This window comes from Anopheles bellator, chromosome 2 (genome assembly GCF_943735745.2).
Source record: "Anopheles bellator chromosome 2, idAnoBellAS_SP24_06.2, whole genome shotgun sequence".
NCBI lineage: Eukaryota > Metazoa > Arthropoda > Insecta > Diptera > Culicidae > Anopheles > Anopheles bellator.
Window position 1 is genome coordinate 48,706,245 of NC_071286.1, and position 13,918 is coordinate 48,720,162.

A 13,918-nucleotide genomic window follows, 5' to 3' on the forward strand; every position below is an offset into this window, starting at 1 on the left:
TCCCCCGCCACAAAAGGGAAACTGTTGTGAATAATAGCACGAGAGATGTTAATGAGATTGTCTCTGGCCCAAGCTAAAATCGCCCAGCGGTCGTAAGAAGAAGAACCTTGCAACTTGTACAAATCGAATGTTGTTCGTTAATTTGTGGTTTTATGATAAAAGTAGAAGCATCATAAAATGTCGAACTCTCTAAAAATGGAGCGATTTTCCATTGTCAGCAAATTGCTCGCACTCTTTCTATTCGAATTTCCTATAGATGGAAGCGTGTTGTAGGATCTTAGATCGCTTTTAGGTGCTCGGTCAGAGCTGTTCAATCTTAATTTTGAATTTCAGCGTCGAAATTTGGTTAAATACAGATGAAAACCGAAAAAAGCAGTGTTACTAACATCTAACACTCAGCATTACATTTTCATCACTCATCTTGATACACTTTATAAGCATCTTTATACTTAATTCGCTCCACGTATGTAAGATAAAAACCAAAGAATGTGAAAGTGTTCTACAAAAGTATATAGAATGCGAAAAGAAAAAAAGGATGAGGAATCGAGAAAACTGCAAGGAAAATAAAGTTGAATGCCTTCGGTCATGTTTCGCTGAGTGCGTTTATTGTTTGTTTTTCAATATCTCTTTTCATACTCTGACATCATTAGAATGATATTGTATGGAGGAAACTTGAACAGGAAAAGGACTGCATCGTAATACATACTTTAAAATTCATAGAAGTTCTTTTATGACCTTTTCAGTTTGTTTATATTCCACCGCTACAGCTGCTTGAGTCAGAATTTCTCAGTGGATGAAATGAATACCCAATCCCTCAGTATATGTATGCCTAATACATCTCAGTCAGTGTGTTTTTGCATGCCTTTTAATAGCAGATGCCTTTACGGCAGATGCCCGATGTATAGAAGTATTTGGTTCATAAATAAAAATATAAAGGAGGTCACATTTTAACCATTGTTCTGTTTATCTTTTTGCACAGGTATATTGGTCTGAGTAAAAAAGTTCATCATGACTGTGTTTTGTTCCACAATCATCTAAATTAAAAATAGAAATGCTGAAGAAGTATTGATGTCTGTTATTCAGTTATTCAGTAACTAAATGAAATTATTTCAAAATTTTAAATAAATTTGGTAATGACAACAACCAAATGAAATTTGTAAAACCGAATGAAACGAACTCACGCATTCGTATTAATTTTTATTTTTCCATAATGCCTAAGATAGTTTAAACTCTTTCTAGTAATTGTAGAAAAACTTCTTGATTTTACAAACACGTTAAAACACTTATAAGCCTTCATGAATACTGAACAAAAATTGTATTTGCATTTTTGTGGGAATATTTCAATATTTGAAAGTCCAAGTTCACCAGTAAACCCTCAAATTCCACAGAACAGCTAAAAATAAAGTAAACGACTGATTTTGATCAAAACAAGGTACGGAAATAATGATATCTTTTCATAAAACATTCCTCCATGAAACTTATTTTGTAATTTTACACTCAATTACTTGCTTCTCCGACCACAACCGACGAGCGGCCATCAACAAAGACAGCCTCCACTGCTCGCGTCCGTTACGACCGCCGTCGATGCAATCCCACCTACTCAAACGGGATCTACTACGCTCCCTCTCCGTGTGGACAGCCTAATAAGACATTGCGGACTGGTACGGCGTCCAACATTCTCGTGACATGAGTACCCTAGTGGAGACTGTGCGCCGCAAAACAGTAAGGTACCTGGTCCTCCATCATAAGTACATATGTATGCTAGGCTAGCTAGACTTTTGCGGGGCGCACAGTTTCCGGTAGGCTAGTCATGTCATGAGAATGTTGGACGACGAACCAGCCCGCAAAGAACCTTATGAGGGGTCGTCATCCGCACGTACGCTCCACAATGTAGTTGGTAGGGCTGCTGATAGGGCCAACATGAATTTGTTCTTGTTGTTGTTTACGAGTTTCCTCCAGCTAACTAAATCCCTATACTGGGTTATTCAATTAGTTCAGCGCTTCAATAACATAGGGCGTTGCAGCAAGGCTGAATTAATTTTGTTGACTGTTCTCGGCGTTCGTCGTCACGCCTCATTTTTTTCTTATTTTGATCCGGCGTTTCAGACGATTGGGCTTCCCGGTAACGTATCTGATCGGCTTCCGTTCTCGCTTCCCGTTGCTCCTCCGTTCCAAATGATCGAGCTTCCCAGTGTTGTATACGCACTTTGCTATTCGCTGTCCGGTGTCACGCAACTACGGTGTGGAAAATTTCACGTGGATTGGTCCATTAGATTTCCACAGATATAAATATGGCAGCTACACATAATTTTGGCTATGGTTAATGTCTACGGTTACTGGGGTCAATGAATAAATGTCTATACTGGGGTCAGATGTGTATCAGATGCTCCTGGTTACGCTCCGTGTGGCCCCCCAGTATGCCTTCGATCTATCTGGGGTGCAACACGAACCGTAAATCGGAGCGTAAAACGTCACATCGTTTTCGCTTCGTGCGGCAGGTTTAAAATATAAAACCGAAATGTCAAACGTGTTTACATTCGTGTTTTTGGTCCGAGAAAACAGAAATCGAAGAGAAATACATTGATTTCTGAATATTTATTCTTCTTTTTTCTATTAGAAAGCTTGTCACCATCACCAGGCGTGTGACGATGGTCATTCTGACAAGTCTGGTAAATTGGGCCGGTATTAGGAAACTGTTCATGGTTTCAAACATGCCATGGCCATGGCCATGCTATCGTGGGGGGGCCATGGGGCCATGAAGTCGATAAGGGGGTAATAAATGTTTTGACGACACTCAATCGTTTTTTTAAGGATCTGCCGCATGGTGAAAATCTGATCAGTGGTAAACTTTCCTCTTCCCAATCCTTCCTGATAGTGGCCAATTAACTCATCAACGTATCGATTCGCTATCCAACACCCCAGCTATTATTTGATGAATCTTACGTTCGAAGATCTCTTCTCCCTTTTCGTGCGCTCGGCAACAATCCCGTCGGTGCATGATGCTTTGTTATATTTTAGTCGACAAATGGGCCTGCGGGTCTCTTCGATGCTCGGCGGAAAAAGTAGATTTTTATCCGCCAGTGGGTGTTCTGGGTGCTCGGTAAATTGGTCGTTGAGTAGTTCATCAAAATACTGAGCCCACCGCGAGAGGGCCTCTAGCTGAATTTCTCACCTTGTCGCGGCAACAAGCGACCTTGGGTATGAAATTGTTTCGATGACTTGATGTTGCTTTTTAAAATTGTCTTGTGGGTCTTTATCACACTCTGTCTTCCTCAAGTTCAACTACCCCTTTGTTCCTCCCACAATCGCTTCTTGTTTTGTGAACTCGTTTCTCTACTTTTTTGACCTATTTACGCTGTTATGCGTGCATTTTTTTTTTCAAACGGCTGAATATTTTTCGATGGTTTTCGATTAATTTGAAAGGTTGATTCATATGTATGAAATACAATTTCGGTTGCGGAAAATTGGGAAATATGAAAAACTTATTGCCAAAGTAGCAGGTTTTCTACTGAAATGGTACGATATTTGAAAAGCCCATTTCATTTAAGCTAATTTTCACGTCGGTGGTTATGTTAAGAAGCAGAATTGTCGTTCTCGGGGTTCGAAAAACCCACACGTCGTGCAAGAAAAGCCAATACACCCAAAACGACTGACTGTTTGGTCGGTGCAGATTTTGGTCTGGGGACATCATCGGCCGCCGTATGAATGAACGGAAAAGGAGCCGCAGTAACCGTCGATGGTGTACGCTACCGAGCAATGTGGCTGATTTGATCTTCTGCGAAATTGAAAGAAAAAGTAAGTACATGAAAATGAAAGTACAAGCATCGAAAAATATTATGCCGTTTTTATTTTATAACCAAACGAAAAAGTATACGCCTATTTGACCACTCTTTAGTTGCTGCGGAGTCCTGATTTGGAAAGTCGAATATACGTATCCCGGGGAAATTCAAATATCGCGATACTTTTTGAACGGCCATCTTAAGCAAAACAACTTGTGTTAATCGCATTCGAGGATGAAACACTTTGTATTACTTTTTCACTACATTTTGATGTCCTTTCTGAGCCACGAAACGTTCAAGGCATCGAAATACGCCTCGATGTTTGCGATGATTTCTTCCTTTAATTTGAATCTTGTTTCATGTTTCATACAACACTTTACACCACTTTAATTATGTAGCCTAAAAAGTAACAAAACGATGCGTGTTGAATTACAAAGAAGACTGATTTTTTTTTCCCAATTCTTTCTCGCAAACCACGTTCTTCCGTGTGCGTCGTGTATTTTAGCTTTATTTTCTCTTCATTTCGTTGTTTCTTCGTTGAGGTTGCATAATAGTTTACGATAGTTGTTCGTATGCAGGTAATCGTTTGAATTTAGCATTTTTTTCGTTTTTATTGTGTAATAGAAAGTGAGTAAATGGATGTAAGACGGGAATGTGTACTACTCATTTCCGAGAGGATGTACTAACAAATACTTTTTGCATTAGTTTTTAATAAATTAACAGCGTTAGTTTTTTGCAGATTTGACCAGCTTTTAATGTACTTTAGCCACTCTGCAGATTGCCCATTAGATGTTATTCGTACGACGTATAACAATCCATGTTTTACTGTTTTTGTTATGAAAAAATGTCATAACATTCTGTTTACTTTAAGTGATCGCATTGCATTAAACATAAAACAAGTTTTCGATTTGATGTGTTTTATATATTTATACTTATATTAAAAAAAAAAAATTCTACATTTATTTACAGTCGCTCAATGGTGGCAATGCTAGTAAGCTGATCAAAAGTCTCTTAAAAAGAAATTTCTGAAGCGTTGTACGTGGTGGACAGCATATTTATGGTACACATTGCAAGAAAGTTAATGCTTGGACATGGATGAATATAACGTAACAACTTACAACGTTAATCTTACCGCACCTATTTTTTCTATCAATCCTGACTTCATTACACAATGGTAAGTACAAGATTGTTTTCAAAATAGGAATAGCTTAAAAAAGCGACAAATTAATAATAGTGATTATTAATTTTCAAATATACTCACAAACGACTCCATAGTAGACAAATTCACGTATTGGCATATGTTAAACCCAACAGTTGTTCTTTTATCGAACACTAGCGATAAACTATTTGACGGATTGTTGGCATTAGTAAAACATTTCCAATGCATTAACTTCAATATATATTTTATTCTGACTGCCATCGTTGTCCAGTTGTGTTCTTGATAGCGAAACCTGTTGGTAATGTCTTTAATTGTTTTTGAAGAGTTTTGGATTGGATCAGCATCGTTCGATATGGTTCTAGGATAACTGGATCTGGTATAAGAAAAGGTTCCGAAGTATTTAGCCTCCACCCACACCACTCACATATCCAAAACCATATTATAATTATCGTTTCGTTAGGTTTGTTATTTTATTTCGATTTAAGGGTAACCTTCTCATAAATAAGGCCTCATATCTAGGAACGGTTCATCCTCGATCGCACTGCTTCATATTTTCAAAAGTATTCCAACTACTTCAACTGCAAGCTTGATTTTTTGAGAAATCAACAAACTTTAAACGTTTGACAAATTCACGTCAAGAATATTTAAAAATGTTTTTCATATTACAGAATCACAGAATATAATATAATATAATAAGATAACTAAATAATACAATACAATTAGAACTGCGTTTGTTTTGGTTACATATACATTGAATATTATTCTTTACTTTAACGGCTGTTGATTATCAGTTGATATCCAGTCACAATAAAATGAAGCTGGATAAATTTAACATGATACATTGTCATAATTTTTGGACCCTTGTCATTCATTTTTAAACCATTTAGTTAAACTATCCGTGACTAATCCACATTTAAAATACGGAGAAATGAAGCGGACAAAATCAATATGTTCTTCCAAACCCATAGCAAAATTCTCAGCATCCATCAGAGACACGAAAGAAATGACGAAGGATATACGAAAAGATGATCTAATGGAAATTACGCTTGGTGTCGCGTATCACGCGAGTCTTATTATGATCCGTTTCCCCGTCGTCCTTCGTTGTGTGAAACCTTTCCTTAAATAAGAACATCATCATCATTAAATAAGGACATAAAGAATCTTATAGCATAAATTTGCTGTAGCTCTGGATCACCATCATCATAAAATAAACATTTTATAGTTTGAATGTGTTCAGGATTTTGACGATGTTCTGCGAAAAAACAACACTTGATACAAACATTCACGCGTGGATAGTTACCTTGCATAATGCCTTACGTTAATCGTTTCGTTTGTTGGAAACCTTTATTATTTATTTTTATTAATTATTATTATTTGTTATTCATTTATTAGACTACACAATTGTTTCAACAAGATCATTTCATGCATAAATACGTCCCTGTGCGCTCTTCTAAGATAAAAAAAAAATTTCTTGAATAATATATTTTTTAGAATAATTGGAGTTACGCTTGTTGCACCTTCGCTTCATTCTTATTTACAGAATAATGTTTAATTCATCCTCAAGTTCTATCAACTATTTCTGCGATAACTGATCAATCTGCAAACTATGTAACACTGATAGCATAATTGAACAGAATCTGCAATTTACGATTTCTCACATTGACTGGATGAAAGATATCTTAACCCAAATGATGACATCAGTGAGCATTGTTCACAAAACACTCATCATAGCATTTCTCAATGTTTGTTAACACCCCTCAGAAAAAAACGTAATAGCTAACAGAAGAAACTTAAATGAATCACGAACGATAGACCAGTCAAGAGGCTACTAATTCCGAAAGCTTCTTTATTAATCGCAGTACTATGCAATATAATTCAAAAAACACTTGGTGAACCGCTCCCCATTTAATATTATGTACTAAATCACGATGTCGTAGATATTTTTACGACGCTAAATGGCTATAGGTTTAGGTTCTCATAATACGGTATATGGTCGATCGATGAATGTCATTCGGACGGAATCAAAATTATTTTTCTGTAATATTAAGACTATTAGGTCTGACGGTGTTTTGTTGCAAAAATAGTTCTTTTATAAACAAATCGTTCATTACTTTTATACACAAAAAGTTACAATTCTTTCAAAATTATTCGTTGCCGTTTTCCATTGTACTCTGTTGTATTTTCCTTCAGCAATCTTGTACTGGCCTCGTTGAGATCGAGAACTGGTACTCAGATATTTGCAACTGATCTACCTATGCCAGATCCATCCATCTGCATCGCCTTTAGGCATTATCGTTCGTGCTCTGGATCTGTTTTTAAGCGTTTTCCAGACCATATTGATCCTGTTACATACACAATTCGTTTGTTACGCCGCTACGTTAATGTGGCCTCACATTCTACGTTTTCTTACCTCTACCTTACCTCTTACCAATATATATCAAAGTATAGAGTTTCAAGCAGGTCTAATAGGACTCTGCCACTACTTGACATTACTTGACTACTTGCATGGTGTATTGATGGTAGGTGGACAGTTTCACCGTGGTATCTTAATAGATGGTGATGGCTAAGCTCGGAAAGGAATGTAGCTGGCATGATACTGCTATGCTATCGCTGCTGTGGACTAGAGACGTTATTTAACATGTTTCTCTTTGAGCTCAGACACACTAGGATATACCAGGTTCAGGATTTGGGCTGAGATGTATATAGAGGAGCTATACAAAGAGTTATGGGAGTATATGTAGCACTCACTACGTCCGTTGCGGATTCTCGTCATGCGATGCCTATCCGCCTGCTTTCCGAAGTGCGAATTACACCAGACTGCCACACCACACCAAAGGGAATGACACCGAAATGCACGTATTATCTCCGAACAGCTTCCTTTTTTAAAGTAAATGTTAACATCACTAATATTAGTAGTGTTCGTTCTAAACGAAGCTTTGCACGGGTTATATGTAAACAAGTGTTATATGAATGGCATTGAAATATACATTACACATATTGGTTGTAGAATTTTATCGTCAAACGTTTAGTATATATATTACAATATAATATACCAACTCTTATAGTATTATGGTAATTTTATGTACAACGGTACATGGGAAGCTAAGCTATTAGCTGCCAAAGCAACGAGATTTATATATTTGATATCCTTGTCAGATTTTCAAAATCTTCTTAATAAGTTTCGCAAAAGAAATAAACAAGCCACATCTTATAATATTTTTTAAATCTTAGAAGAACGGACTGGGCCGTATTTTTACATTTTTTAATTGTATTTAGTTAACATTTCTACGTGCATTTTAAATCATGTTTTTAATCACTAACAGAGCATTATATTAATTGAGAATAACTTTTCAATTAAAATATGCGAGAATTTTTTTCTCATCGCATACACATTTTCATCAACATCCATAAACATTGTAGTAAGTAATCCTAAGAGTTGCATTGAAGCATTTACTTTTTTAATAATCTAAACAAAGTTGGTCTTAGATTTAGTTGGTGAAATATTGGAGTCTGAGAAATGGAGAAATGGAAAATTGGAAACAGAACACTATACGAAATTTTCACTACAATTGCCCTCGTGTGAACTCCCGTGACCGGTATGAACAATCGGCAAGCGTTGTAAACGTAAATATTACTAGAGATCATGAGTGACAACAATCATTGAACCTCATCCTAGTATTGGAGATCAAATGTTTGCGGGATGCATATGGAAATAAAATACAGCTCATCATTAATAGCTATGGTGCGGAGCTATTTTTCGATTAAGTCGCCAATGATGGTAAAAAATGACTCTTGCTCTCCACGGAGTTTTACATACAACGTTTTACATTTGCAACCAGCAGATTTGCATATCCATGACACGTTAGTCAAACGAGCAGATTTTGTTCAAAAACGAAGGAAATGAAATAGTTCCACGATCAGGAATAAAAGAGAAGTAGCAAAGGAGGTGATAAAAGAAACCCACGTGTCGCTTGAAAAACATTAGAATGATATGCCTTTAATAAAAGGCACCTAATATTTCTCCGATTAAATTAGAGTTGTTTTTATAACGTTTGATTGAAGTTGATTCTTGTTTAAAGTACGCAAAAAATAATCTATTTTTCGTTAGTTATATATATGACACCTGTTAAAAGATGTTTTTTTATCTTTTATTTATAGGAAACTGAGACGTAAGCAAGAAAAAAATTGCAAGTTTCTTTATCGACGATTTAACCTATTGCACTATCCCGAGTGTCGTAATTTATTGGATACTTCAGTTTATCATCGATTGCTGCAGAAGGTGAAGGATCCTCAAGGTTTCATAGACATAAATCAAGCCTCTCAGACGGAAGCCGATAATGTATCTGAAGGCGATTTGAATGATTACTGGAGTTGGCTGAAATTAGGTGACTTTAACCCTATAGAATCGATAAACCAATCTTCCTATGACTTTGGAAACGAAAATACATCGTACCAGAACAACGTATCTGACTTATATGGAATGAACAATGAATACGAGACAAGTTCAGTACAAGTTCTTCCACCATTCGAACTATGGCAGTCAATATTCATTGCAATTTGTTTGGCTATCTGTATTATTCTTACAATCGGCGGCAACATATTAGTCTTGTTAGCGTTTATTGTAGATCGAAGCATAAGACAACCTAGTAATTACTTCATCGCTTCGTTGGCGGCGACAGATATGCTTATTGGTAAGATAACAATAACCAATTGATAACAGCTCAGCACATATTCAATAAAAGTGTATGTTTTCTTTTTTCTTTCTACGACAATATTGATGAACAGGAACAGTCTCCATGCCATTCTATACGGTGTATGTGCTTATGGGTTATTGGGATCTGGGACCTCTTCTTTGTGACCTGTGGCTGTCGGTGGACTATACAGTTTGTTTAGTATCACAATACACCGTACTGTTGATAACCATCGATCGTTTTTGTTCTGTAAAGATAGCGGCAAAGTATCGCAGCTGGCGAACGAAAAACAAGGTTATATGGATGGTTATGATTACATGGATCATACCGGCGTTATTATTTTTTATTTCCATTTTTGGGTGGGAGCATTTTGTTGGATACCGTGATCTATTACCCGGCCAGTGTGCGGTACAGTTTCTGAAGGATCCCGTTTTCAATACTGCACTTATAATTGGCTATTATTGGACAACGCTTGTGGTACTATTTGTGCTTTACGGTGGGATTTACAAAACAGCCTACGACATGCAGAAAAAAAGTGAAGCTAAACAACGTAAAATGCAATCAATGGTAGCTCTTAGCAGTGCTATGACGGGCATGGCAGGACGCGCTGCCGGAATTGGAATATCAAAAACTCAGAGTACGCTGCTCAGCACCGATAGACCATGTACTACAGCACTTCAAAACGACCACGGAGATTTATTAATAGCATTCAATGGCTCAAAAGCTTTGAAAACTCCTACTGGCAATAGCTTAGAGGACGGTAAAACAGTAAATCGGCTTCCTTTAGAGAAACAAAATAAGAATTCATCAACAACTAGAGCTACGGAGACTACTACCACCTGTCGCAGCACAACGTCGCCAAACTCAATTGACAAAAGGTATAACGAGAATAGATCAGATGTAGAGCATTCCAATAGCCCCGGATTCGACTCTGATGAAGATAGTGCAAACGGTATTAATGTAGAACAGGAGCAGTTAACAAAGATGACAACAAAACACACGTCTTTAGCTGGTCTACTCGTTGAAGCTTCATCTGCCGTCCTTTCCTCGCGCTATAATGGGTCCTTAGTTACGACTACCGTGACACATGTTGACGGTATCAACCAGCAATTGATGAAAATTGCTAAACATTCTGACACTGCAACTGGGCATGAAACTTTGTCGAATATTCTAGAATTGAATAGTCCAGATGACTCTGTATCTATATCTGATCCACAACAGAAAAGGCTTTGTACTTCAGGTAAACCTTCGCCACTGCTCTCACCTTTATCTACAGTGGGTAACATCGATTCACATAGTCCTAGCGACCGTCACGACATAACAAATGTTGGAGATAGTGGTGCATCAAATATGATTATAACACCTCCGCTTGGCTTTCAAACAAGACTGGTCTCATCCGATAGTTCACGTTCAACTGATCGCCTAAGTGGCATAGTTAGTTTGGGAGATTCCATTGCTACATACGACGCCATGATCACGATGGATGGAGCCGATTATAGATTTATGGACGAAACCTCCATTATGCTTTCGTCTCCACAATACGAAAATCCAACGTCCAGCATGCGTGCTCCAGTTGCTAATGATTTTGCAATTCAACCTCTTCGGCATGAACACCAAATGCATCTGTACAATGTATATACGAACCCTTATACTGCCGCATCGCACATTTCAAAAGCCTCATTTAGTCAATCAGATGGGCAAAGCTTTGCAAATCCTTCCCTTTTACAAAAAGCTTTACTGCGTGCAACAGCGCAACTACAACAACCAGCACCAACAGTTGTCATGAGCTTGTTTCACATGGACAGTGAAAAGCATTCATCGGAACTATCAATTCCGCCATCCAAATCGAAAAGTAACAATACCACCGTTAACATAAGCGTACAATCTGAAACTATGGACAATCCGGCAGCAATGGACAGCATTAGCTGCAGCAGTTCTTGTAAACTCAACACAAACCTTGAAATTAGCCAAAATGTTTTTCAGCGCAAGGATAGTAAGGTAATAGTGAAATTCGATGAACAACATGCATTGATGGAAACATCAACTAAAAGTGTTTATACAGGAAGTGATGCACCTACTACGATTGCGATTGCAGCCAAATCATCTAGTTTATCAATAGCGGCAAAACCAGACAATGTGGTTAATAGTATAGGCCCACGGATAGTTGTTAATCCCAAGAAACGTGCGGAGTGTGAACCTTGCAGCAGTTCAGGATTTTTCCGGTCACTTGGTAGAAGGCTAAAAGGTGGCCGTAAGAAACCTGTCATTGACCCTTTCAATTTACCAGGTCGACAGAAGTCCAAATCTGAAAATCGTGCCCGAAAGGCTTTCCGAACCATATCATTTATCTTGGGTGCCTTTGTAGCTTGTTGGACTCCCTACCATGTATTGGCTCTAGTCGTAGGATTTTGTTCGACGCCTCCTTGCGTGAATGAACACCTGTTCATGTTTTCATACTTTCTATGTTACGCAAACAGTCCAATGAATCCTTTTTGTTATGCTTTAGCCAATCAGCAGTTTAAAAAAACATTCACCCGCATTTTACGGGGCGACCTACATATGACTTAATTTTCTTGTAATGGACACTACGATTTCAAATTAAACCTAGACTAGAATTATTCGAGAATGAAACTAACGTTACAAATTTGCAAATAATAATACCAAATAAGGGAAATTATTCATAGAGCTTAATATACACGGAATAATTACTTAAGATCAAGATTTGTTTCAAGCTAAATGACTCGTCCACGTATAGGACAATAATAGAATTAAAATTGAATATTGAATGTAATGTTCAACAAACAAACCGTAGTTGTTATTAGAAGTACAATATAGGAAATTAATTAAAGAAAAATTAAAGTTAAATAAAAATGATAAATGACCAACATTCAAAAGACTTCCCACTATGTTTAAAGATGCAATTATAAGCTCCAATAAAACCCCCGTTATTCCAGTATTATCACATGAAGTTGCTACTGAAGAGGAAATAATTTTTCAAGTCACTGCAAGAAAATATGTAGGTCATATTCATTTTAATACATACACAGCAGAGTTTATAGACAAAATGAAAACATATATGAAATCGGTTTTTGAAAGTTATCCCTATTTTTCAGTTGTTTATATCTTCCTACGTTTCTTAACTTCATGCAATGAAATTCAATTTGTAAACATGAACATTAAATTAATAAAAGTATATGTATAAAAGTATAGAAAAGACAATAGAAAGGAACCAAATCATTTATATGGTACATAATCCCTTGTTAGAGATAATAACCAATTGTAGACTGGTACAAAAGAGTGGTGCATACAATAAATTCGGAAGAAATAGCATCTCTCGATATAAAAAGCCCTTTATAAGCATGACAAAACATGTCAATAATTTTATATACATTTTAACCATGTATTTGTTGGAATATTTAGGAATTTGTAAACGGAATATATCTCAATCGCAATATAAAATAAAGTGTTTAAAGGGTGACGAATTTACAATAACACCCAGAAAAAAAAATAAGCAAGTTGGACCTAGTTGTATAAAAAAGAATAGAATTAGTAGTGTTCCAATCGTTCAAGCTATGAAGCTCAAGGAAAGTTTTATAATTCGTTATTATTGTACGAATATTTTAACAATACGAGATCGATACGATACGAACGATACGAGGTTGAAGATACTTTACCACTCCGTTTTCATTACGATTCAGCATTGCAACAAAAGTCCGACGTGTCAAATAACAATTTGTAAAACTCATACCATTTTCCTATCTGGATTGAGCCCCTCACAAGAAAATGGTATTAGTTTCTGGTTATTACAAAAATGGTTTTTGGTTAAATAAATAACTCGTTTTGTATCTATGTATGTGTGATGCTTTTTTCCTTTTTCTATTGGATTTTTTCATAAAAAAACCCACGCAAAAATTAATACTGAACGACAATATTTATAAACAATATTATATATACAATCTTGTGGATAATTCAAATAAGGACGATATGTTTGTAGTGATACATAAACAAAATAAAAATGTTGAATATAAGTAATGAATATTTTATACAATAGGAAATAGTCTAGAGGGCGCAGAGATTGTGTTCTTCTGAAAGTCTGCGTTGTATTCAATTCCGCTTTAAAGTGCGTATGTGTGCTAATTGCATGCTTTTCTGCAAAAAGCAACAAATAAAATATCTCAGTCTGCTATAAATGCGTACATAATGAAAGTCATATTTCTTTGTGTTATTATTGTTAATAAACTAATGTTTTCCCTTTTTTTATTTGCCTTTCACAGCGCAATGAAATCCTT

The 13,918-nt window shown here is 36.5% G+C and overlaps 1 protein-coding gene across 1 annotated transcript; it reads left to right on the forward strand.

Moving 5' to 3' along the window:
- The first annotated feature begins 4,826 nt into the window (after positions 1 to 4,826).
- On the forward strand, positions 4,827 to 13,403 carry LOC131207639 (muscarinic acetylcholine receptor gar-2). Its single transcript, XM_058200261.1, has 4 exons — positions 4,827 to 4,953; positions 9,097 to 9,629; positions 9,724 to 11,193; positions 11,305 to 13,403. Exons 1-4 carry the CDS (start codon positions 4,871 to 4,873, stop codon positions 12,195 to 12,197), a joined length of 2,979 nt encoding a protein of 992 aa, XP_058056244.1. The 5' UTR covers positions 4,827 to 4,870; the 3' UTR covers positions 12,198 to 13,403.
- The last annotated feature ends 515 nt before the right edge of the window (positions 13,404 to 13,918 follow it).